Source organism: Haliotis asinina, chromosome 9, assembly GCF_037392515.1.
Source record: "Haliotis asinina isolate JCU_RB_2024 chromosome 9, JCU_Hal_asi_v2, whole genome shotgun sequence".
Classification (NCBI taxonomy): Eukaryota; Metazoa; Mollusca; class Gastropoda; order Lepetellida; family Haliotidae; genus Haliotis; species Haliotis asinina.
The window spans coordinates 50,293,588-50,318,879 of NC_090288.1; the positions used below are offsets into that span (position 1 = coordinate 50,293,588).

General features: G+C 41.5%; 2 protein-coding genes across 3 annotated transcripts; one reads left to right on the forward strand and one right to left on the reverse strand.

Moving 5' to 3' along the window:
* Nucleotides 1–1,786: 1,786 nt before the first annotated feature.
* On the reverse strand, nt 1,787–14,301 carry LOC137296302 (cyclic GMP-AMP synthase-like). 2 transcript variants are annotated; one of them, XM_067828068.1, is made up of 2 exons: nt 13,951–14,301; nt 1,787–3,295 (listed from the first exon to the last, which is right to left on the reverse strand). In XM_067828068.1, the coding sequence occupies exons 1-2, from the start codon at nt 14,007–14,009 to the stop codon at nt 1,978–1,980; spliced, it is 1,377 nt and encodes a 458-aa protein (XP_067684169.1). In that variant the 5' UTR covers nt 14,010–14,301; the 3' UTR covers nt 1,787–1,977. The 2 variants fall into 2 exon arrangements, with proteins under 2 accessions (XP_067684169.1, XP_067684170.1); XM_067828069.1 differs by lacking the exon at nt 13,951–14,301 and adding an exon at nt 12,840–13,051.
* A 4,111-nt stretch (nt 14,302–18,412) lies between these two features.
* On the forward strand, nt 18,413–19,849 carry LOC137297307 (uncharacterized). Its single transcript, XM_067829319.1, has 2 exons — nt 18,413–18,531; nt 19,108–19,849. Exons 1-2 carry the CDS (start codon nt 18,413–18,415, stop codon nt 19,847–19,849), a joined length of 861 nt encoding a protein of 286 aa, XP_067685420.1.
* Nucleotides 19,850–25,292: the final 5,443 nt, after the last annotated feature.

The window sequence follows — 25,292 nt, forward strand, 5'->3', positions numbered from 1 at the left end:
GACTGATTACAGTTTAAAGATCACGGTATGAACCGCTCATGACTGGACTGATCCATGCTATCATATCCCAAATGCATAGATGTTTGCTAATGATTTTGATCATGGGATTGTCTGATCCAGACACGATTATTTACAGACCCCTGCCATGTTGCTGAAGTATTGCTGAGTGTGACTTCAGCAACAAACAAAGCTGGTTAAACATTTACTCAATTTAATTATTGTTTACAGACCAAAATATGAACCACTCACCTTGGTTATTGTTGAAAGACAAAAATATGAATTGCTTACCTTGATTAGGGTTGAAAGACCAAAGTGTTAATCACTCTTTTGTCTACAAACATGAGTTATCTGGTGGGGTTTCAGGATCAGTTAAAGACTGTTTGGCAAAAGGGATGATTTTAACTTCAAAATAGTCAACCTACCCATTACTTCATGTTGAGCAATGTTGAGCATCTTTGGCCTCTGGTCTGGATATTTTGCAACCTTTCAGATATAACTGCAGCAGACTAATGACAAGTTCAAAGAGTATCAAGCGACTCTCTCTTTGATTGATTGCTTTTGTTGCAGGCTTGTGATTTGTGAGTGTGTGACTATTTGACATTTGCGCATTAATTGTCATGCAATATTCATCGTGTGTACTTGCATACAACTCATTTCTACGAATGTTTATTTCAAAGATTCGTGTATATTATAACCTATGTTTTGTGCTTGGGGAAAATCCATCTGGTTTATATTTGATCTTCAGTAACTCATGATTGCCATAAGAGATGACTAACAAGATCGGGTGGTCAGACTTGGCATCATATTGCTGGAATATTGGTGAGAGCTGCATAAAACTAAACTCACTTGTTTTAGGTCAATACACACAATGTCAGTGCCCGTGAGTTTCATAAGAGGGATAGCATCTACGACCAGCTTCATTGGAATTTCCTTCGTCACCTTGGTCCCTCATTTCTTGATGAAGTGATTAACATGGACTTAAAGTTCTATTTCCTGTATTTCAGAAAAAAAGACACTATGCGATGGAGACTCTGTGAGTTGCCAAAATACTTGAATATTTGAAAAACATACTCAAAACAAACAAAAATGCATACATCCATCTTCACTCTTTCACAAAGTGGAGTGGACACGTGAAGTTACCTGGTAGAATAGGCCTTCAGCAACCCATGCTTGCCATAAAAGGCGAGTAACGGGATGGATGGTCAGGCTCGTTGACTTGGTTGACACATGTCATCGGTTCCCAATCGCGCAGATCGATGTTCATGCTGTTGATCACTGGATTGTCTGTTCCAGACTCGATTATTTACAGACCGCCGCCATATAGCTGGAATATTGCTGAGTGCAGTGCAAAACTAATCCCACTCACTCAATCACAAAGTGGAGTGAGTTTAGTTTTACTCCAGCTCTATCACAACAGTGACATCACCAATGTGATTCGTGCATAGAATCCACGTGAGTAATCAATCCAAAACTAATGTTTAAAATATCCGCTCGCCAGGCTTAAGGCTCAGGTTCGATTCCCTACATAGGTACAATGCACGAGGCCCACTCCTGGTGTTCCCCGCCGTGGTACATGTATTGTTGGAACATTGCTAAGAGTGATCGAAAAGGCTATACTCACTCAAAGGAACGACTTGAATGCTGCGACTATTTGTTAACGTGGACGTACCACCGAAATAATTTTGTGAACCGTGGCACCGGATATGTTCTAATGTGTTATGAGAGTTTTCCTATTTCAGATTATTATCAAAATTCTTAGGCATCTTTGCGAAGTGAGAAACACAAACAAAACTGAATGTTTTTACTTGAGTGATTAGTCATTTAGGAATCATGAATATCTTGAATTTGGAAAAGTTGCTAACCTACTGTCCAACCACCAACATTCAATAAAACACTTTCCAATTTTGGACGTCCTTTGGCAGTTCCATTAAGAATACGACACCACTTTCCAACACGCAGATCTTATATATCATTTTGTCAGACGATTCCAGTGTAAGCCGGAATCTGTAAATTAGGTCGGTCAACATCGTCTGTCTTTGGTTCAAGCCACCTGGGTTCGGCGTCCTCCTCAGGACGAGTCCTTTCAGTGAGACTAATAAGAGCTTTCTCGTTCGTCGTCAGTCTCTCCAAAGCGCTTTTATACAGAACAACTGCCTTGGGGTCCAACAGACCAAACAGGTCCAGCCCCTCAATGATGAAGTGCGGCAGGTATCCCGCCTTGGCGTAATGTAAGAGTCTGTTGAGGAGAGACAGGACACAGTCCTCCAGAGAGCTTCTCTGCCACCGTGGTGAATGGTCCACGTGGTGATCCATGTCGAACAGCAACACGTTCTGGATCTGGTAGGGAGTCAGCATCTTCAGACGCCAGTCCTTCTGGCAAAGTCTACAGACAATCTGCAGCGCTTTCGTCCTAATACCTTTGTCTGTGCAGGATATTGATCGAATGATCTCAGCTTCTTTTTGGGCCCAGCAGATTCTCCATCTCATTTCCGAAGCAGCGTTTTCATCAATGTCAAACGGTTTGGACACGAGAACGGCGTTCGACTTGTGTATGTGTATTGCGGGGATGATTTCAACTCTCCAACCATAGTTTCTCAGATCGTAGTACATACAGTACTGACTCTCTTTCAGAACCATCTTCAGACGCTCAAATGGTATGGACTCTTTCTGGAAAGCCTTTTTCAGTATTTTGTGCAACAGGTGATACGTTTTCTTTGGTGACAAGTGGAGTCTGTCTTCAGATCGGAGATGCGAAAATTCATCAAATTCGGTTGAGTCGCGTCTGGGTAGCTGCATGACGACGTATCCCGGTTCCAAAGGCTTCAGCTTCACCTTCTTCAAAGAAAATGGTAAGACGCAAGGAATTTCTTTCTCGGCTGTCGTCCACGGTGGAATGCTTTCAATGACAATTGGGCGTTTGAAATCTAATTCAAATCCGCTCTTCCTGAGATGTGGAACGATCCAGTCAGTGAACTCTCGAACTTCTCGTTGGACTGTGGACATCTGGTCCTGATGAGATGCCACATGATCAGTGATGTTGCTACCCTGAGCAAGCTTCAAAAGAGCTTCCCCAAGTCTGGTCTTCTGGTCCTTCTCTGTTTTCTGTCTGTGGAGTCGCGGAAGGTAAATGTGGGGGAGGTCACCAGATATAGGGTCCTCTTCAAATCTTACACCAATGCTTTCCAGGAACTCTGCTCTCTTCCGGAGTCTCTTGGTCTCCAAACGACGGCTAAATGGGTAAATGCTGATCTCATACGACCGTCGCGGCATGTCTGGTATCAGTAACGGTTTGGCCCTGCAACAACATGGACAATATATTACATATATCTTTAGACATTATGGACATTATATCATGTCATGAACATCATGTATCGTGTACATGACCACCATGAACATTGTATCATATATATGGACACTGCGATCATTGTGGTATATATATGGACATCGTAATTATTATTTCATACAGAGGAACATTGTATCATATATATGAACACTATATACAGTCTTTATTTTGTATATAGGAACATTACGATGTCTAAAATTATGTCCGATGCAGGTCCAGTTTGTACCATATATTCCTTGTATCCTTGCACAACTATTCATTTGCCTTTGTACGTGTTTATGACGATTGCTGTGGATACGCTAAGGGATGATACACCTAGCATCATCCTTTATTGATGGTGGTCCATAGACTTGTAGGGTTATTTATGTTTACGGAAAGGTTTTGTCATTTTTGTTGAAAACAAAGACGGCAATAATGTGAGTTCAGCCAACATTCACAGATCTCCGACTCTTAGAACTATCAAACATGCCTGATTAACGAGAATGGGGCTCGAGAAATTGGCATTTCGGAAGAACATACAAATGTATCTCCAGCCATAAAATGTTTCTGATTTTCAGCAATAACTGGTGCTTTTAAAGTCCAGTGTCTCTACAAAACCTACGAGCGCTATTGGTAATTCATTAAATGTCAATATCTAGAATGAGAAGTAGATACTTAGTGAGTTCTCAGGGGAATCAGGAATGAAAGTTGGATTGGCAGCTATAGTGATCATGAGTCTCAGATTATTCAGGTTAGAAAACTCCAAACATACGACTCTGAACCCTCTTTTTACCCCAGAGAACTAACGAAATCAGAGGAACCTTTGAGCACAACCTGATTCGAATATGGGATTCGCTTTTAACAAATCCTGACGTGGCTCGGGGACGCAGCTCTGGTATCTGTTCCTTCTAAATATTTCACGGGCAGTGATTTCGTTTTCAAAAAGACACTTTCGTGAATTTACAATAACTTCCTGCATCCGTTTCCTTACCATTAGGGACGATGGGGTAGCTGCGTGGTTAAATCGTTCGCTCGTCACACTGAAGACACGGGTTCGAGTCCCCCATATGGGTTCTGTGAAGTCTATTTCTGATGTTCTTTGATATTGCTGGAATATTTCTTGAAACTGCGTAAAACAATGGGACCTCTTAGACCGTATGATAGAGTCGTCGCTTTAAACTGTAATGTTTAAAATAGATGTTTCTTATCATAACCTCGAAACGGTTTTCCCAGCCAAGATACTCCCAAGGTGTGGAGTTATTTTCACCCATTAGTCTATGGTTGCTAGGCAATAACAAACAGTCGTGTCTGTTTCACAGGACCCCAGCGACACTTAAGTAGAGATATTTAGGTAAAAGGTAACACGTCACCCCCTGTTGTCGTGTAGATCGCAATCAGTGACACAATGAAAATTCCCCTTTTGTTGAGTTATCGGCTGTCTTAGAGGTTCTTGACGCTAACATGGGATCAAGTCGAACAGAAAGGAAAATTATGTCTGTTGTCACGATCGCTTGTAAAGAAACGCAATGTAAAACTCGGTTATAACATCTCAGGTTCTACTTATGTGTCTCGATAATATTGAATGTGTTATAACATCTCAGGTTCTACTTATGTGTCTCGATAATATTGAATGTGTGCTCAGTAACCCATGGCCATCGTGTGTGGGGAGGAGGGGGAGAGTGTACGCTACAACATAGAATTAGGAAACACAACCAGTATCAAATACACCCCAAAGGATTATTGCAGTTTCTTGTTTCATTTACAGACACCATGAAACATGGGTGTCTACTTTCATCGCAAATCGCATTTGAACCAGAAATAATGACTGGAATTATGTGCATACAGATCAACGATCAACGGCACCAGACAATGCAGCTTTCTTATACACTGGAGAGCAGCGGTGTAAAGCCACGCTTAAGAGCATTACAGTTGTAACACGGCGATTCCGTTTAGTGCGGGATGGAATCCCGAAGTTCTCGGACGCCTAGGACCTTGGTGAAACCCTAAGATGGTTTTGGTGCTGACAAACCCGTGCACACATCTACCAATGAAGGTCCGGAATGACCTTCAGTAGCCCATGCTTGTCAACTAACGGGATCGGGTGATCAGGCCCGTTGATTTGGTGGACGCATGTCATTGATTCCGAATTGCGTAGATCGATGCTCATGTTGTTGATCCCTGGATTGTCTGGTCCTGACTGGATTATTTACAGACCGCCGTCATATAGCTGAAATACTGCTGAGTGCAGATTTAAACACCAAACAAACTAACATCATACAAGTACTTAAATGTTGCGTATGCTTAAAAGGTTACTTTGCATGTAGTTCACACATATGTGGTAACAGCATGAAACTTAAATCAAACCCAGTTCCAAGTCCCAAATATCAAACCGCAAACCTCAAAGCATCAAAACTGCTAATAGTTTTACCCTACTGACGACCCTCATTCCCATGTCACCCTCCAATCACTTCGGGCAACTGTGAAAAAAAAACACAGTGGAAGCCTGTTACTTTAGTATTCGTTGGGCACATGGTTACAGTCCTGTATTCCCACAATTTGTAGCATGCTGCAGGTATTGTATGAATCGTCACGGACTTCTTAAAAAAATGTACAATACACTTGTTTTTCTCACAGAAACTAAGCAGTGGTAAAGCGAGGGGCAGAATTCCGGGCGACAGGTTCCATGAAGCCATCAATGACACTACATGTATATAGAGGGGTGCCATAGAGTACATGCGGGTGGGAAGGGGTGGGAAAATTGCGACCCTCATACCTTATTGATTTCTAGATAACACTTGCTTGCCTGAGTAACGGATGAGAGTTCTACTCAGGTTCAGTGTTTTACTCAATGCAAGGTGGATCTAAGGATTTAGTCCTTGAGGCCGTGAGTTACACGGCCTGATAAATCGTGCACGGTTGTCAGTGTATTCTATTTAGTCAAGAATGAATGAATGGCGTTCAGATATTCACAATATTTCAACGCTCATATTGTTTACTGAGTTGGGGAAGCCTTTTTGTTAAAGCATTCTTCAGACCATTCTCTTCCCACAGAGATTACTTGTCATATCATCATACGAACCTCTGTTCTAATACGACTCTTTCATGGTGCGAGTGTTCAAGATTCGTGATTGGTTGCCGTCTGATTTAGTTGTGCAGTCAACGACGTTCTTTCAAAGTAATCATTCGTAAGACCTCGGTAATTTCCTTGTGCATCGGGAAAACTAGAGCCTCTTCCCCAACACGAGGCGCAGATGTTTCTTCCAGACAGAGCAGATCCATGAAATAGCGATTCAATGGCGTCTCACTCGCCCTCGTTGACAACAGACAAGCTAGGTATTAAACTTGTGTGTCACATCAACACAAGTCGCCAACTTGCTTAGGTTAGTCAAACTGGATTAAGTCGATGTATCACGCATTCTGAATGGATAGAAAGAAGGGAGATACTTCGAGTTGCGATTATTTGCCGCTAGGGGATTTTATGAGAACCAGCAAATATGGCCGTATTAGAAGAGAGGTTCGTAGGGAGATATGACAAGTAACCTCTGTGGGTAGAGAATGTCTTCCCACACCGTTCCATTTTCCACATGGTACAGTGTGTTTCTGATGTCCCCGCCGTGATATTGCTGGAACGAGACGTAAAGCGTATCTCACTCATTCCACTTAGGCTAAATAAAAAAAGTGAAATGTTTCATTTGTGCGCGTAACATTTTTCCTTCCCTTTCTTTAGTTAAACAATTAATTTTGACTTTACCGTGTCCCGATCATCAATTTGTCCACTACATGAATGAGTGTCTGTTAGAACGAGTGTGATTGAATCTGTCACTCATTAACACATGCATGTAACCTTTCCAAGCTTTATATCTGAGAGAAATATGTATTTCTCCCCCGTCAGTTTTTTTTTTTTTTTTTTTTGCATATACATTTTTTTAAATGTCCTATCGCCCTTTTTTAATGCAGCCTGAGTGATTGAATGCCCTTTTTTATCAATACTCTAGCATTTTTCCACGGGATAGAAGCTTCAGCTTCAAAATTCGAACCGGACCGGTGTATTTACTACAAGTCTACCCCATGGCCACACGTCTATAAAAAGGCGCGCTTGTCTGCCAGTTTAACATGTTTTGATTCAAAGAGTAAGTATGCTTCTGTCCGGTTTTAGCGGAAATCAGGCATCACGGAGCACCAAGGTTGGATTTCCTTGTATCCGGATTCGAACACGGACCTATACCGTGACGATGGAACGTTTTTACCACAAGGCCATCCCAGACCCTTGTTGGAGAACACCTACTATGACCAAGACACCTGGTGTCATCGCTATTTGACACATGCCTAAGACCCGTTCGTCGTCCTACGGGGTACCAACTTAAGCTGCTATGATTGATTAAACAAACCCCTATGGTGTAAACAGTATGGCGGCTTAGACATTGAACGAACCTGAGAGAGAGTGAGCATGTGAATGAGTGTATTTTTACACCGCAGCATCAAGCAATATCACGACAGGACAAACCCTAAATCCTCGTAAGGATGCCAAAGTCGCAAGAACTCGGTACGCCTAGTGTTTGTAAGAGTTCCCCAGGGAGTTGAGATTGATAATATGATGTGCCGTTTAGACTGACATCTAATGATCGAGGGGGAAAAGTAACAGCGCCTTCAGCATGTATTAGTTGCCTTGCGCTATAAATATCCTATAATAATAAAAATAATAATACCATGTGAATGAGTTACAGAATGAAAAAATATCGTATTAAGTGAGCAACGACCCATGATTATTCTTGTCATTTGCAATGCCTTCACCAAAACCTGCATGACTGTTGAAATATTATATAAGCTATTGATGTCAAATATCTTCTTAAATTTACTATATCAACTTTTCAATATTGTAATACTATGTACCTGTATCTACTGTCAATAATAATGATTACTAATAATTATGAGAAAAAATCCAACTCTTGTCCGATTCTGAGTGTGTATACTTTCTTTTTTAGCTGAGTATATTTTCGAAAATTTGCATTGGAGGTAAATATATCACATGACCAACATGTTTCTAGACTTCCGTTTCTTGATTTATAAATTGCAAGAATGGAGTTCCATTCATCAGAGAAACAAATTAATGCATCATTGCCCAAAGACCCGTGAAGATCCGGTTAGAATTGATTTTCAGTTACCAGGGTTTGTCTGCGGTGACTGCGGGATCGGGTGGTCAGGTTCGTTGACTTGGTTGACACATGTCATCGTATCCCAACTGCATAGATCGATACTCATGATCTTGATCACGGGATTGTCTGGTCCAGGCTCGATTATTTACAGATGGCTGCCATACAGCTGGACTATTGCTCCGTGAAATTAAACTCACTCACTCATTGCCCGAGCACCAATCTCATAACATAACGGTGAAGAACAGAACAACAACAATGAAAAACATCCTTGCAAAAACAACCCGTGAAGGTCCCGGGGTAGAATAGGCCTTCAGCAACCCATGCTTGCCATAAAAGGCAACTCAGCTTGTCGTAAGAGGCGACTAACGGGATCGGGTGGTCAGGCTCGCTGACTTGGTTGACACATGTCACCGGTTCCCAATTTCGCAGATCGATGCTCATGTTGTTGATCACTGGATTGTCTGGTCCAGAGTCGATTATTTACAGAGCGCCGCCCTATAGCTGGAATATTGCTGAGTGCGGCGTAAAACTAAAACTCACTCACTCACCCCTTGCACAAACAAGGTCCGACAATCATATTGGTCATATGGTAGCATACATAAACTAGTTAATGGCCAAGTGTTTCTATGTACGAGATCCAAAGGCCCTCGTCATTCTTTCACCGGAGATTAAAGCTATTTGACATTCAATGTTCTAGCGTGGCATGGATTTTCCCTAATTATTTCCACATTATGGTCGGTGATTATGTGGTCTGTGACTCTGAAATAACATGCAAGTTCTGTAAAAGAAGATATTCGGCCTGTGGAGAATTTCAGTAAACAAGAATTTTGCTAGACACTTAACCGAGGACTTCGTGTCACTGAATGGCTATCAATAGTGTGAAACGACTTTACAATGTGGCATTTTCTGTTTGTTCGCATGTCAAGAATGTAATTGCCCAGGTATTGTGACGACGAGAGGGAAGCGATTAAACATTGCACGACAGTAGAACTAGTCGGGGGCAACTGGTCGATATTATCGGGCTGAAATTCGATCGGTCAATGAAAAAACTGCGGAACGTTTTGTCAGCGACTCAAACAATTCGGTTAATGTCGAACAAATAAACTATTCAATAAACCAGAGTTAGATAAATGGTGTTGTGGATAAAAGGGTTTGGCTTGTATAAACATGAAAGAACGGATACTACAGGCAGTATATCAGCTGAATGTTAATGTAACACCAGATTCAAAGTTCTTAACATAAACGTCGACGTGAATATTGTGAATAGAGGGAGTGAGTATGATTTTACGCAGCTTTTCAGCAATTTTCCAGCAATAGCAAGGCGGGGACGCCAGATATGGGATTCACACATCGCTCTCGGGGAACTGAACCCAGATTATACTGATTGTACTGATTATGTTAAGCATTCGTCCTATCAGTGTATAGTGAATATTCATATTTCGGGATAAAGCCTTTGAGTTGAGTCTGCCTCAGAGATGATGATTAAAAATAACCAAATTCATCTGCGGATATTTGTACACAACACCCAACAGTTAGTATTGCGGGGAGTGGGACTGTTAATGATTAAAAAAGAACGCGCCAAGCAAAATACAGATCAAGCATTTTAAAATCCCTTTTCATGGACAAACTCTTCTCAAAGTTTTTAAAGGACTACATCTTGCTCGTCCATTAGACAAGTACTAAGTAAGCCCAATGCACATGACGGGCTTTGGGTAGCCTAGTTGTTAAAGCGGCCGCTCGTCATTCTGAAGACAGGACTTCGGTTCGACATGGTACAATGTGTGAACCCCTTTGTGGCGTCCTCCGCCGTGATATTGTTTGGATATTGCTAAAAAATGGGCGTTGCATGTCGCTACAAACAATAGAGGAGATGCTATCCATAAAACAGTTTTCATGTTCTTCCAGCGTTCTAGTGCCTCTCAAAGACTTGATGCAGATGCCTCTTAAAGGCGATTTTACCTGGAATATATACCCAATTACATGCGCATTGAAAAACAAACACCAGAGCAAACAACAAACAAATAAGGAACATAAGGTGAGTGAGTGGAAATTGATGTACGCTCTATCAGCAATTTACAGTTATTTGTGGCGAGGGGAGCAAGAAAAAAAACACAAAACACAATGGCGATAACACAGCACCTAGCCCAACTGGCTAATGAATTTTCATTGGTTTTGTAAATATATCACGCTTGTTAAGTTACTATACACTTTAATTCATGCAAGATTAATATTATCAGCATATTATCAGCTTAATGATGACTTTCTTGAGCATAAACAAACCATTTCTTATTGTTCTTGGTGGTATTTTTTCTTTAGGAATCTTTTCCTTAGTTTCTACATTCAAATTTCAAAAGAAACTTCACAAAATGTATTTTCTAGAAATAATGAATACTTTTTCTCTGATGATACGTCTATGCATCCGAAATGGGATCCCTACCTTTCGACTCTAGAAAAACTTTAGCAAAGCTCACTCAAACCCATCCATTCGTTAGTGCCAAATCAAGGACGTTAGTGCCAAAAGTTTTGCACGTGCAGTCGATCACGTGATCTTCGCATCGAAGTTTTCTTCATTTGCACGTGTTTGCATTGGCCTAAAGAATTGAAAAAAACCTTTTTAACCACAGTTCTAACGGTACTTTAAATGCCAAGATTGTCAAATGTGCAACGTGAACGTGCCGTTGGCATGTTGCAAGCGGGAAGATCAGTTGTTGAGCAATGGGATGCAGCTGTCGTACTGTGTATGACTAGAGAGGTCGTCTACAATAAACTGGCACTACTTCTGATCGCCCAAGGTCGGGTCGTCCACGTGTGACATCATGAGCAGAAGGCAGTCAAATCGTCCTACGTCACCTACGTGACATTTTTCTGCCAGTTACACAAACCAGGGCTGAGATGTTTAGAGGTCGGCTGTCTTCACAGACCCTCCCAAATCGGTTGCGGGCTGCCAGTTAACATTCTCCACGTCAATGTCGTGGGCCAATACTGACACCGTTTCATCAACGTCAACGTCTGCTGTGGACCCAACGTCAACTCCGATGGATCCAGAGAGACTGGAATCGAGTCGTCTTTAGCGACTCGCTGACGGCAGGCATAAACAAACTGTTTTGTACTGTTCTTGGTGGTATTTTGCCATTAGTAATCTTTTCCTTAGTTTATACATTCACATTTCGGTCAAGTGAAGTATTTCCTGTGCTAGTAACTCTCAGACACATTCTTGAGGCTTGGGTGAGGCAGGGTAGTGTTCTGGATTAACCATGTTAAATGATGTTTAGAATTGTGACCAGTACATATCATATAATTGTTGTGAAGTGCTGGGGCGGTGGGGTAGCCTAGTGGTTAAAGTCTTCGTTCGTCACGTCACGGGTTCGATTCCACACATGGGTGCACAGTTTGGTGTACCCTGTAGTGTCATATTGCTAGAATATTCTAAAAACGGCGTAAAACTAAACTCACACATTGCGGCTTGCTAAACAATCAACCTAAGTCATGATGGAAAGACTCAAAAGCTTGTCTCAAAGAATGAGTGAAGACACTAACCGTGAAGAGTAAAGCAATCCTTTTGTAAACCGGATTCATTCCACAACCAGGTGAATATTGTGGACGATGTTTACCCACATTATTTATATAATCCATGTAATTTATCCTTATCTTCTTCGGGTGGGTACGGATACTTATTTACCACTTCAGTATTATTACCACCCAGGGTGCGAATGGTTGGTTATGTTTAAGAACCCAACACTGTTTACCTTACAAGTGACTGCGGTGAAAAAAAGGCTTTTTATACTAAAGCTGCCGAACACTTATTCAAAGTATAGAATCGTGGTGCGTTGGACGCCGAGCAACATGGTCGTGTTATTGAATTTATCAGAGACATTCCGCTCTTTAATAAAATCTCTAGACGCAGATACAACAATATTTATTAATATATTTTAATCTTCTTAGCCTCTAGGAAAACCAGTTAAATACAAAAGTAAACAAGCCGGCTCAATACCCCGAATCGTGTGGCAGTGGTGTTGAAGCTCTCATGACAAACAGTTATACTGAATATTGAGAATAAGAAATTTCAACACGTCGGGTGTAGAAGCTGGTGCAATAACATCATAATGTGAATAGGTCAATGCGCAGGTATTACCCATTGGATAGTATCACGGATTGCATCATTAACGTAATTTGCATTTCAGTGATACAGATATAATATTATCATTTCTGTACATTCACAGTGTTTTGCCATACAATTCATGTGTACCTTTAATGCAAAAATGATGTACTTCGAATATCTAGGCCCTGTCAGACATAAGTTGTCTCGTGTCTAATGTGTGTACAGAGCAAGAAACAAATGTGCCAAGTCTTAAAACACGTCTTACCTGAGCCAGCTGCTCTCTACGTATCACAAAACTTCAAAAGTAAGTGACATACTCTCAGCAGGTGTTGTAAACCCCCACTAAGCCAACAGACCACCGGACATTCTATCCACACCACCTTCGTACCGCCGCATGGGACAGTTCGAATTTAATTATTTGAGAACAATCCACACGTCAATATTTCCCATCCTTTATACACTACCTACAGGAAATGTGGGGCCAATTGTCGTCAACAATGCTTACGTTCTGTTGGAATACTTACACAGAACTGCAGGCCGGGTGCATTACAAAGCAATGGTGATTAATATCAATGGCATTTCAACGGCGTTTCATTTCGCCTCTGCGTGAGAGCTCGTGCAAGGTGATGCTCTGTAAGCGCCTTTGTCACGCAATGGAGAAAGTTGGGGTGGGAAGTGGGGATATATGGGGGAAGTATAATGTGGGTATTGGGAAAGTAGGGGTGGGAATAGGGTAAGTAGAGTTTGGAATGGGGCAAGTAGGGGTGGTGATGAGGAAGTAGGGGGTGGGGATAGGGATAGTAGGGGTGGGGATGGAGGAATTATGGGGTTAGGATCGGGGTAGGATGGTGTTGGGGAAAGTAGGGGTGTGGAGCTTCAAATAAAGGTGGGAATGGTGAGAGTATGGGGCGGAGTTTGGGGGTATGGAGTGGAGATAGTAGGGTGTGGTGATTGGGAAAGGTTCTTGTTCCCTCGCGTCGGTGGCATAACTGTAAAGGAATGTATGTTTGTCCCATGAAAAGGCACTGTAGTTTCTTAATGTGACTTTATTCGTGAATGTATGATTGTAGACATCTGAAGCACCAGGGAGGAGGAGTATGACTTCTACTTATTCAATTCTTACCAATTATGCGTGAAATTGATCTGTAACTACTTACAGACAACATAAAACAATCAAGAGGGTGTACAGTTTCATGCATATGAACTCTGCAGCATATTTCTGTATGTCGCTGTCAGTATAAAAATTGTTGCTATAGAGGAATCATATTTCAACACATGTTGCTAACTCATCAGTAAAACAAATTAACCATCCCTGTACCCCACTAACAGAACTCTTACATTATAAAGAACATGTTAAATTGAACATGACTATTTACCTGCCGATGTCTTGTTGTCCACTGCGTGTAAGTATCCCCTCCTTGCTACCGATGCACATTCATCGATCTGGGAATTATCGCAATACGGCATGTCAGCACTGCAGGCGTCGCACGCCGCCTACAGCATGACAACGACACTGCGTCCGACGTGACATCTCACCCTGCGAGAAGAGAGTGTATGTGTCACTGTGTCCCACAGCGAGACCCCTGTGCAGCGGATCACACAAGATAAATCACATGTCAGACCCGACCACCATGTCGGTCAGTTGCCACCATTATTACTACTGGCACTCATAGTTTCAATTCCAATACTCATGTCAGCGCGTGCTATATCTGTAATGAAATACGGCTTTTCAAAAGCTCCACGCAGCGTGTATTGTGTGTAAGCATATAAACTACTATGGGCACCTTGAATCGAGTTTCCTTATTCATATCATTGCCACTTGGGTATGTTTGTGATAATTTGTCTTTCAGTGAAAGGTTTGTTAATTGACATAAGAAATAATTAAAGTAATATATCAAATGATTGTGACATTGCTTCCCGTGGATATGACACATGTCGCGATACATCCAATGTGTTGTGGTTGAAGTATATATGGCATATGACGTCGACATTATTAAATCTCCCACTTCACTTTATCATCCTTATCAAAATGTCGAGCTGCAAAGTAATCTAAGCTGATTTGTGTCTGGTCCCGTCCGTCGTGTAAGACGCAGCGATCTGTAATTTAACATGTTTTTTCTGCATTTTTTAAAAGTATAGTTAGACTGAGTAAAATTAATGTGCACCGGGAAAACGGGTTGGAGCAGTCTTGTAAGGGGCTGGAAATTGTGGAAGAGTTGTGCTCCTTGGACAAGCCGGATACGGTGGAAACTGTCTGAACCGGCACTGGCTACCGAGGAAACAAATCGGTTTTGAATATCGGATTGTAGAGCTGAGGTTGTCATTCTCATATACATTGTTGTGTCATGTGGTTATCTCAATTACATTCACATAACTCACTAATTACATGTACAAGTATACCCATATTGAATTAAGATTAACTTATCTTTGTCGGCAACCATGTATTTTCAACGCAAGATGAATTTGTGACAATACACACTCGGCCCGCTCCTTGCCAGGCACCGCATTAGAAAACACATATTTGGGGGGGGGGGGGGGGGTTCATTTCATGCCGAGATACTGAATCGTGGGTTCAAATCAGGGTTCACCCTAATTGTGTCTACAGTGAGTGAGTCTAGTTTTACGCCACTTTCAGCAATATTCCAGCAATGTCACGGCGGGGGACACCAGAATTGAGCTTCACACACTGTACCCATGTGTGGAATCGAACCCGGGTCTTCAGCGTGACGAGCGAACAAGTAATCTGATGAGCGATACCAAACTACTATAGAGGAACATCATGGTAGTAAACCCATAAACTAATTTAATGCCAGTAGGTACTACGACGTATAAAGTAAGACAACATCGGTGATAATTTGCACAAAGTAATCTAATGATAACAGCCTATCGGACAACAGAACGTATGAGGTAATTTAACGACAGTGGGACGTATTAAGTAAAATAATGTCCGTAATATACTACTAATGTCACTAATTACTAAGAGTGAGTGAGGTGAGTCTGACCACCCGATCCCGTTAGTAGGCTCTTACGACATAGTCATAGTCGCCTTTTTGTCACGACCATGGGTTGACGAAGACCTATTCGATCCCGGATCTTCACGGGTCTTCATTACAAAGAAGATGTACAAAAAACACTAATGTATCAGCAATTCCTTGTTCACCACCCCAAAGGTTCCGATGTCGCACTCACACAGCTTCCTGAGTACAGAACAAGTTCCACAACATTAACTACCGACGTCTATGCAGGAACACGACCACTGGCTAATGCCGGCATTGACGCTGAATTGCCAGCTCGTAAGTCTGCCGACAGACTGGCGACATCTAACGTCTAACTGTCATGGTCGCTATTTTGTCACCCAGGTTCTTTAGAGAGACCATTCCTAGTCATCAAAACGACCAAACCACAGAACAGTGATAATTCTGCTTCACAATAACTAGACCGGATCGCTGCTGGGATTATCTTCAGGACAAACACTGCATGTCCACATACAAATATAGATTATAGCTGTTACAATCTGTATTCGTATGAACAGTACTTTTTTGTGAACCATATTGTCACATTGTTTGTGAGACGAACTATTCAGATTGTCACTCGCGGCTGATAAGAGATATTGTACATATTTGAATCGTTTACAGCCATGTAATTCTACCTTGACAATCTGATCACCCGAAATATTCGTCTTCAAGACTGAAATGAGTTATTCTAAATCTGACATCATGGTTAAACTGTATTTTAAACTACATACATCAGCCAGTCAATGTTTATTTATTTACTCTTAGAATAACGACTACATTCGATATTTGAATTCAGTCATTTTTTGTCAAATTTAAAACTTATCGAGTCACACTCTTCACGCCTATTCTAACTCTTCACGCTTGTTCTAACTCTTCACGCCTGTCCTAACTCTTCACGCCTGTCCTAACTCTTCACGCCTGTTCTAACTATTCACGCTTGTTCTAACTCTTCACGCCTGTCCTAACTCTTCACGCCTGTTCTAACTCTTCACGCCTGTCCTAACTCTTCACGCCTGTTCTAACTCTTCACGCCTGTTCTACCTATTCACGCCTGTTCTAACTCCCCTAGGACCTTAACGATTCACATTTGGGTTACAGCTGAAAGCTCTAAAGCGACGTAACCTTATATTCACATACTCATCCCACTACCCCGCGTTGATTTCATCGCTATTAAAAGGTTTTTGAAAATTAAACAACATTCTGTTTTCCATGTCCCTCCCAAACTAACCTGTGTTTTCCTGTATGAGTATGAACAGTTTGATTTTGAAAGCCTATTATCCTTCTGGTGTCACTATGAGATACCAAGAAACATGAATTGTTTTCACTTGGTTTCCTGAACGGCAGTGAGAGTTACACGAGATTATCTGGCCATCTGTCAAACCCGAGAAGCCAGTGAGGAGCGCCCCCTACCGAGAGATCAAATGCCGATAACTCCCCGCGACAATGACGAATGAAATACTTTAATTCCCAAGGTAGAAGCTGGCGAATGTGGTCTGTTCTCCGAATGTGTTCAGTCGGCGTGAGTCACGACAAAACAATGATAATAAGACTCAACAAAGCCCCTTGTCTTACCCTGTAATCAGTTCATACGCCCCGTAGTTCATTGTGACGAATGGGTTTCACGGTGATCTGCCAAGTGGGTTTCACTACAATTTGATCTCAATAAAGCTCAGTAAGCTACCTTTCTCCGCAACAAGCTGATTGGTTTCAGTTTCAGGATTGTTGTGGTTATCATAAGATTATCATAATTTGTAGAAATAAATAACTGACAAATACAAGCGTTGCTGCAAACTGAAAAAAAACCCAGAAAATCACTCTCCTTTCACATTAAGCAGAATGAAAAGAACCATATTAGTATACTGCAGTCTACGTTTATTGACCGATTGTGAACCCATGGAGATGCGGGTTAGAATTGGTTCTCAGCAACCCATGCTATGTAGCGAATACACGGGATAAGATGCTCGCGGACTTGGTCGACACATCGTATCCCAGCAAATCTGGGACTCGAACCCACGATGCGACGTTTCTGGTCTTCACCATGTGATGTACCTCAGACATCAAGGCCACTAATTTATTATACTACCGTTACTAGACAATTTGTCAAAACATGGCAAATTCACTCAGTGTTAAACGGCTAACACAACATTTGTGACGTCCTGGGCGCCATGTGTGCTTCCTAGGGCTGTAACGATGTATTGCAATTAATGAGTTTCCAATAGCAACTAAACGATGGTAGAAACATTAAACTATCGATGCATCGATAGTCATTGCTTCCATCATTGACTTCCATTGATAAATGCTACGCAACATACAGGAAGTTTGGGTGCAGACTTGCAGCTTCGTTGAGTTTACGTTTTAACTGTTTCTTGATCTGGGTTTCAAGTCTCCAAGGTCCCGGGGTAGAATGGGCCTTCAGCAACCCATGCTTGCCATTAAAGGCGACAATGCTTGTCGTAAGAGGCTACTAACGGGATCGGGTGGTCAGGCTCGCTGACTTGGTTGACACATGTCATCAGTTCCCAATTGCGCGGATTGATGTTCATGTTGTTGATCACTGGATTGTCTCGTCCAGACTCCATTATTTACATAGTTGGAATATTTGCTGAGTGCGGTGTAAAACCAAACTCACTCACTCACAATGCCTTGTCCGTTAGTAAAAGAGACTGAAATTACTTCAACTTGTGTTTATGTCATATAAACTATACTTTCATCTGGGAAATTACTTCAAATGAGGTCATAATAGAAGAGAGAAATAAGCTACTGCAATAGTATTTCAATAGTATTTGAATAGTTGGTCACAGGAGACTATTGCTATCTCAATAGTATGTTGCAACAGACTATCGTCATCGCGATAATTGTTTCCCCCTCAATAGCCACCCCTTGTGCTTTCCCTGAGCTACTGGGTATTGAGGTCCACTCTGCTGCTCACGCTGTCATGTGTTCGTGAGGAAATATTATAATACCATTTCTTCAAGGATCACCGTCCACGTAGTGTTATCATTTCTAGGAAACAATGGCCAGTAAGCAATAAATTCTGACACGCATACTGTAGATTATACATGAAGGCAATCAGCTGTAAACGATCATTTGTCTGAGTAATGTTTACCAGTATTGGGATCGACACATCTAGATCGGATATATCAACGAACTTACTCTTTCGTGGAAAGGAACAATTCACATCAATAAATAGCTCGGTGATTTACGTAAGAATATGTATAAGTTGGCTGAAACCGTTTCAAATTATTCTGGGTACGACCACGTCTTAACATTAACGAGTACATGACCTTGGGGATAACATAAGCACACACATTTGAACAATGCCCACTTCAGTTTTCAGGTTAATCTGAGACAGCACCTTAAAGATCAACAGCTAAACTGTTTTGTAAACGTTACGGTTGGTTTTGTAAACAAACAATTCTAGATCAATGACTATTGTCAACATCATAAACCCAAGGCCAGTGAAACATGACCAGAGGGACTTGAGACAATGCGGTGAGGTTGTCCCTGACATCACTCTAGCTTGTATGAATACCTGCGTATACAGCTGAAACGTTCAATCTGTGTGGACTATCAACAGATGATGACGTTGCGTGCGATCCTGTTTGTCGTTGCTGTTTCAGCATCGACGCATGCTTTTTCCATCCATTGTAAAAACACTCTTTTGTCCAGCGGCATGTCTGAGAAGTTCAACGAGACTGTGGCTCACGCAATTCACTCGATGACCGTCCAGGGTCTCAGTATGTTTATCAAGCACCCCTCCGAGGACAACACCATCCCCACCGTCAACCACAACCTCAGAGGCGTGCAGAAGGTGCTTCCATACGCCCCCAGTGATCCTGTTGGTTCAGACTTCAGAACGCACACCATGAACACCATCGACAAGATCTTATCGAACCTCGGCGAGGAAACGGATGGACTAGGCAGCAACTGGTCACCCATAGAAAGGGTCGTGCACAACTTCCACATGTGGGATCTCTGGGCCAGGATTCTAGACGTCTACACGACCATGAAGACACCACCGTCCATTTCCCTCTGTCGCTGCCTCCTGGACACAAGAGGGAACGGTATCTATAAGGCAGTCCATTGGGTCGCCGACCACTACAAGACGGGGACACCGATCACCCTCCTCAACAGACCAATCCCAAAACTTACGGATGCAGCAGCATGGGCAACGTGGAAGAGTCGTCTTCTTCACTACTACAGCCCAGCTGCTTTGACAGACGCTGCTACCTACCTCCACTGTGTTGACATGAGCATGTAGGACACCAACACGACGTGTATCCCAGCTGGAACAGTTATTGGATTGATTCATGTGTCAGCACATCTTGGAATGCATGTTTGTCATGTTTCTCTATCTGATTCAATACCTGAGGTGATTTGTTTCGAAATTTTACGATCATAAATTTGCTCTTTTCATTTATACCTTTAGATTATGTTATCTGTTTTTCATTTTACGAATCTTCTCCTGACATTATATTTAATAGAGATGTTTTGTTTCAAGAATGAATAATGAATCCACTGATTTGATCTGTATTACTAAATTCATACAGACATATATCCAAGGGCTGGATGCTAAGTATTAACTCTTAAAGGAGCCATATTCATAAATATTACAGCAAATAATACCCTTGGCCCCTGTTTCTCACGTTATACCAATAAATCCCGCCATTTCTAGTTTTACCATTGCATCATAAACATAAATGGAGATGACCACGTTATTTAAATTGGGGTATTATAATTTGTTGATGGAACGACAGTTTAAAGCACCCTCTGTCGGTGCCGGTGTGAACAGGCAGTGAGACACAGTTGCACCAAGGCTGGTAGAACCCTTTTTCTATATGATAATCCTTCAACCAATTTGATTCATCACATTTCGAAAACACAAACGGTGAACAGAATTCCTTCACCATTGTTTCAGTTTGTCACAATACTGTCAGGTGAGCTCTGGATAACATATACATATTGAAGTTCTCAATGTCGGGTACATTTGAAGCCAATGTGTTATACGTCAGCTGCCTTGTGAGAAGCTTGAACTCTGCAACCATTTTAACGTCAGAATGTCTGTTGCCATGACTGAAGGGAATATAATGGGAATTTATCCAAACGACATTGGAAGTATTAGTAGAGTACTGCATATTGTACACGTAATATACTTAATGTTAACATGATAAAATGACCACTATATCCACGCACATACAACATAATGGACGATATCGCATGCTGAGTGTGAGGCGCAAGAAGGTTAATAGTGATATGGCTTATCCCACCAGGTATCCATTTTCTGCTGGATGAACAGACAGGGCAGTACTGACAGGACATGTCTTACGAAAGAGTTGGGAAAAGAGATCTTTCTACTTTGAGTGACTGTTATCAATAAAAGAAAATGTCATATACTGATTTTGATGATCACATATATATCGATTCATTCTCTTCACACAGTGGTTACTTGTCATATCTTCCTACGTAACCTCTGTTCTATTACGACCCTTTCATGATGCGAGTGTTCAAGACTCGTGATTGGAGGCAATCAGATTTAGTAGTGCAATCAGCGACCTTGTAAAAGAGATCGTTCGCAAGATCTCGGTAATTTGCGGATGCATCGTGAACACTAGAACCTCTTCCCCGAGGGCGATACTCAAATGTTTCTTCTAGACAGAACTCAGTCATGCCATATTTGTTTCTCCACATTGCTTGCATTTGTCAAGTTGAATCTAGGCCGATGTAACACGTGTTCTGATTGGCCAGAAAAAGGGCAATAAATCTGCTGCCATATTTTGCCGCTAGGGGATTTTATGAGAACCGCGAAATATGGTCGTATTAGAAGATAGGTTCGTAGGAAGATATGACAAGGAACCTCTGTGGGAAGAGAATGATATCGGTTTCATTATTGATGAATTTAAAGTGAAGTTTGTCCAGAATTCGCTAATTAAGTTAACATTACTCATTGATTAGACAACGCTTGAGTAGTGAGCTAATACGGTAAAATGTTAGAATTCCACCTGTTCCGTCAAGATCAGCATTAGAATTAACCTTCAGTAACCCATGCTTGTCGTCAGAGGCGACTAACGGGATCGGGTGGTCAGACGCGCCAACTTGGTTGACACGTGTTATCCTATTCCAGTTGCGTAGAAAGTTGCTCATGCTGTTGATCACTGGAGTTCATTAATTACAGCCCGCTGTCCAAAGACTTTGTGCGGCCTAACAGAACAAACTGAACCCAAACTAGAATTCCATGTGAGTGTAGTTTGTTTAGTGAACGAGATCCCGTTCTCTGTACAATCACGGGTGGTTGTATACACAAAGCGATCAGGCAGCTGATATTGCTCCTAAACTTTCAAGTGTAGAATTAACACGTTTTCGAGGTTTGGGTCGAAATTGGTGAGGTAACAGCACTGACGTTTGGACTCTACCTAGATTTTACACCGTCAGTGATAACCGAGAAGCAGCCCATTAATAATAGACCGCCGTCATATAGCTGAAATATTGCTGTGTGCGGCGTTAAACAATAAACAAATACAGTGGAAGCTGTTAAAACCGACATGTGTCCATTCCGACAAGTTGCCATCACCGGCATGAAATCTCAGTCACATTTCTGGCTTAAACATTTATCAGCTCCCCAATCCGGCACATGGTCTGAACTGGAATATTTCTTCAGTCCCAATGAGTGCCGATTTACACAGCTTCCACTGTACAGTTTCGAATGGGATAATGCGTTACAGTTATCTAAAAGAAGCGGTCGTAAAATATATTTGGGAAGGAAAACACCTTGAACATGTTACCTAAAGTATATATTCAGCTCCTTTTAGGTCTAAATGTGAAATATGTTTATCAGTAGATTGTAGGTTTAATTCCCGTCATTTATATTGAAAGGTTTAAATTCGTGGATTTCAGCCATCAGGTCTTACTTGGACAAAATGAAACCTATTCAGCATACGGTCATACTGGAAAGAATGCCCAGGTTGAGGTCCTAGTGGGAAGAGGTAAACCATCTAATAAGCTACTAAGAAATCGCAAGTAACGCCTTAAATAATGGTCAATGTTCGTGATATATTTATTGGAAGAGTTTTGCTTTGTAGGTTGCTTGCTGGCTGTTCTTGAGGTTTCCACGTGTGAATATTGTTCTGTAATATTGATGGAAGCGTTGTAAACTCACACCCACGAAATGTCGGTTGGCACCTGACAGCAGGACAACTTGCTGAAGTGACCTTTCTTCCCGTTAAAGTAGACATGGGAGTACTCTATGGTTTAAGCACTTTTTCGTCCAGCCATTGACCCGGGTTCGAAAGTGCAATTTGTGCAGCCAAACTAGTGGTTGAAAACAAGAGCAACTGTCCATTCCTTAGTGGCAAAACTGTTCAAGTCACATCTTGAAGCGACTCAGTCGTTGTGAGTCGGCTCTCGGGACAAGCGCAGAGCCTCAACTCCATCCCTGATCCGGGTTAGAATTGATCTTCAGTAACCCATGCTTGTGGCGACTAAAGGGATCGGGTGGCCAAGCTCGTTGACTTGGTTGTCACAGCTCATAGGTTCCCATTTGCGTAGATCGGTGCTCATGCTGTTGATCAATGGATTGTCTTGTCCAGAATCGATTGTTTACGGACCACCACCATATAGCTAGAATATTGGTGAGTGCGGCGTAAAGCTAAACTCCGTCACTCATCCCTTGATACAAATACAGAGCTTAATACTTTGAACTATGGACACTGGTGATTCCGAGGTTTCAACCAATGAACGTTTTATTACATCACCAGGAACTAACCATTGTCTTAGATGGAGTCTCAGTTTTTAAGTTAGCTTGATAACGATGTAAGAACCTACATCGAAACGTCGCTCTGTGCAAGAAATACGAAGCTGTCATCCATAAAGTTGCATGTTTCATTTTTGAGTCACCAATTTCTAGAATGCAAATCAAACAATTAACAGAACAATGTATCGTCTAATTTTATGGGCATTACTTTTTTAATTGGAGTTGATGAAGGATGATGGCAATATTTATGAATATACAAGTTCTTTTATTATGTGAAGGCGGCATTTCAACATAGATTCTAATGTCGAGATTCTTGAGAGGCGTGTAGAAGTTGGTATTGAAGCATACGACAAAATATAGAGATGACAACTTCTTGTTTATTGTATGCCACAACGTTTCTGAGCTATTCCTTGCCCCTTCGTCAGGTGAATTGATGAATAGATTTAGAAACGTTGTAACAGACAATAAACAAGAAGTTATCATCCATATTATTTCAAATTGTCTTTTACTGATTCTAGTGTTGTTATCAAGCGACTGATACGTTCCCACGACCCACATACCATTAGAACATCGTCCAATGGTTAGTACTAAGCAGGCTGGGTCGTCCACTTCAATACGGAACTGAAACGTGGTTTCTATCAACTTGTGGAATGACTGAAGAAAAATGGCAAGTTGATGTCAAGGTGCCAGCTCCAACAGCTGTTTCTTCCCTATTATTCCTACCAAAGCCGCAGTAGTCGCTACTATCTAAGACGGCATTAGTGCCCTCGGAATTATGGTCTCTTGAAATAGGTGTGAGTGATCTCTGAAGAGTTTCAGCGTTACGTGTACACCTGTTGCTCAACATACGGCACTGGGCGGATAAAGTCAGACTGACTGAAAGATCCCTTTTGCACAATTTCCTCGCCATCATATCACACGATGACATTTCACCTCCGTGGCCGTCTCTTCACTTCGTTTATGGTATCATATACAGCGACTGACCCAGCAAACAAATATATGCTCAATGGTAGCAATTACCTGGATTTTGTCAAATGATCTTCTGAAATGATGTTTGTATTTAAAACAGGAATAAGAGCTTTTTGAAAATTGTTAGAAGAAACGTAACGTAACCTTATTCTATATGGTTTGATTTTATTCAAAATCTTCAAGAACAATGACAAATTCGAGATAAATGACCACTGATGTTCACTCATGTGTTGTAGTTTAATTGCATATGTGTTGTTCTTATGGACTGTTATTCGTTAATGTACCTTAAAATATTTCCCTTTCCAGCAAGATATTGACACTGATGTCATTTGGTGTTTGTGTGTGTTGCAGAGATGCACAACAATCCCAGTTGGACCAACAAACTGACTTGTGCTACAAGAAGAAACTATGTAACTGGAAATCTATTGATGAGATAAATTGATGTCACACATGCCTTAGTGTATATGCAGAACAGTTTGCCCACAAATTGAGTTAACTTTCTTTTTCTTTCGACAGATTTCTGTCGGAACTTATGTTTAAGTGCAGAAATATACTGGCAGAATATCATAATTTTCACAACTATCACTGTGTTTTTATTGATTATTTCAGAAATATCACCCAGCGAATACTGTGTATAAAAACATCTGTATTTGTGTTGAAACATTCGAATAAGTAGTAAATCAATTACGCACTCCCTTTGACAGCAAGAGTAACTCCTATTAACTGACAGGTGGGCGAATGATAACAGATTTCCAACATAATGTTATTGTCTTGAAAATCCAAATGAGCGAAAGAGAGAAATTAATAAAAATAGTTGTCTTTTCAAGCTTTTATCACATAATGTATACAGTACTGTAGTTCATGTAAACCGTCACAAATATGATATTGCCACAACCAAGTGTCCAGTGCAGATTACAGAAGTAGCATCCTGGCATTCACATGTGCGGGGGGGGCCTAGTGGTTAAAGCATTCGCTCGTCACACCGAAA

What these genes read in the sequence shown, in the direction of transcription:
- LOC137296302 (XM_067828068.1), bottom strand. Translation starts at nt 14,009, where the DNA reads ATGTGCATCGGTAGCAAGGAGGGGATACTTACACGCAGTGGACAACAA. An exon ending in GGACAACAAGACATCGGCAG is followed by an intron (nt 3,296 to 13,950) that starts GTAAATAGTCAT and finishes ATGTTGTTGCAG; the next exon opens with GGCCAAACCGTTACTGATAC.
- LOC137297307 (XM_067829319.1), top strand. Translation starts at nt 18,413, where the DNA reads ATGTTGCAACAGACTATCGTCATCGCGATAATTGTTTCCCCCTCAATA. An exon ending in GCTCACGCTGTCATGTGTTC is followed by an intron (nt 18,532 to 19,107) that starts GTGAGGAAATAT and finishes ACATCACTCTAG; the next exon opens with CTTGTATGAATACCTGCGTA.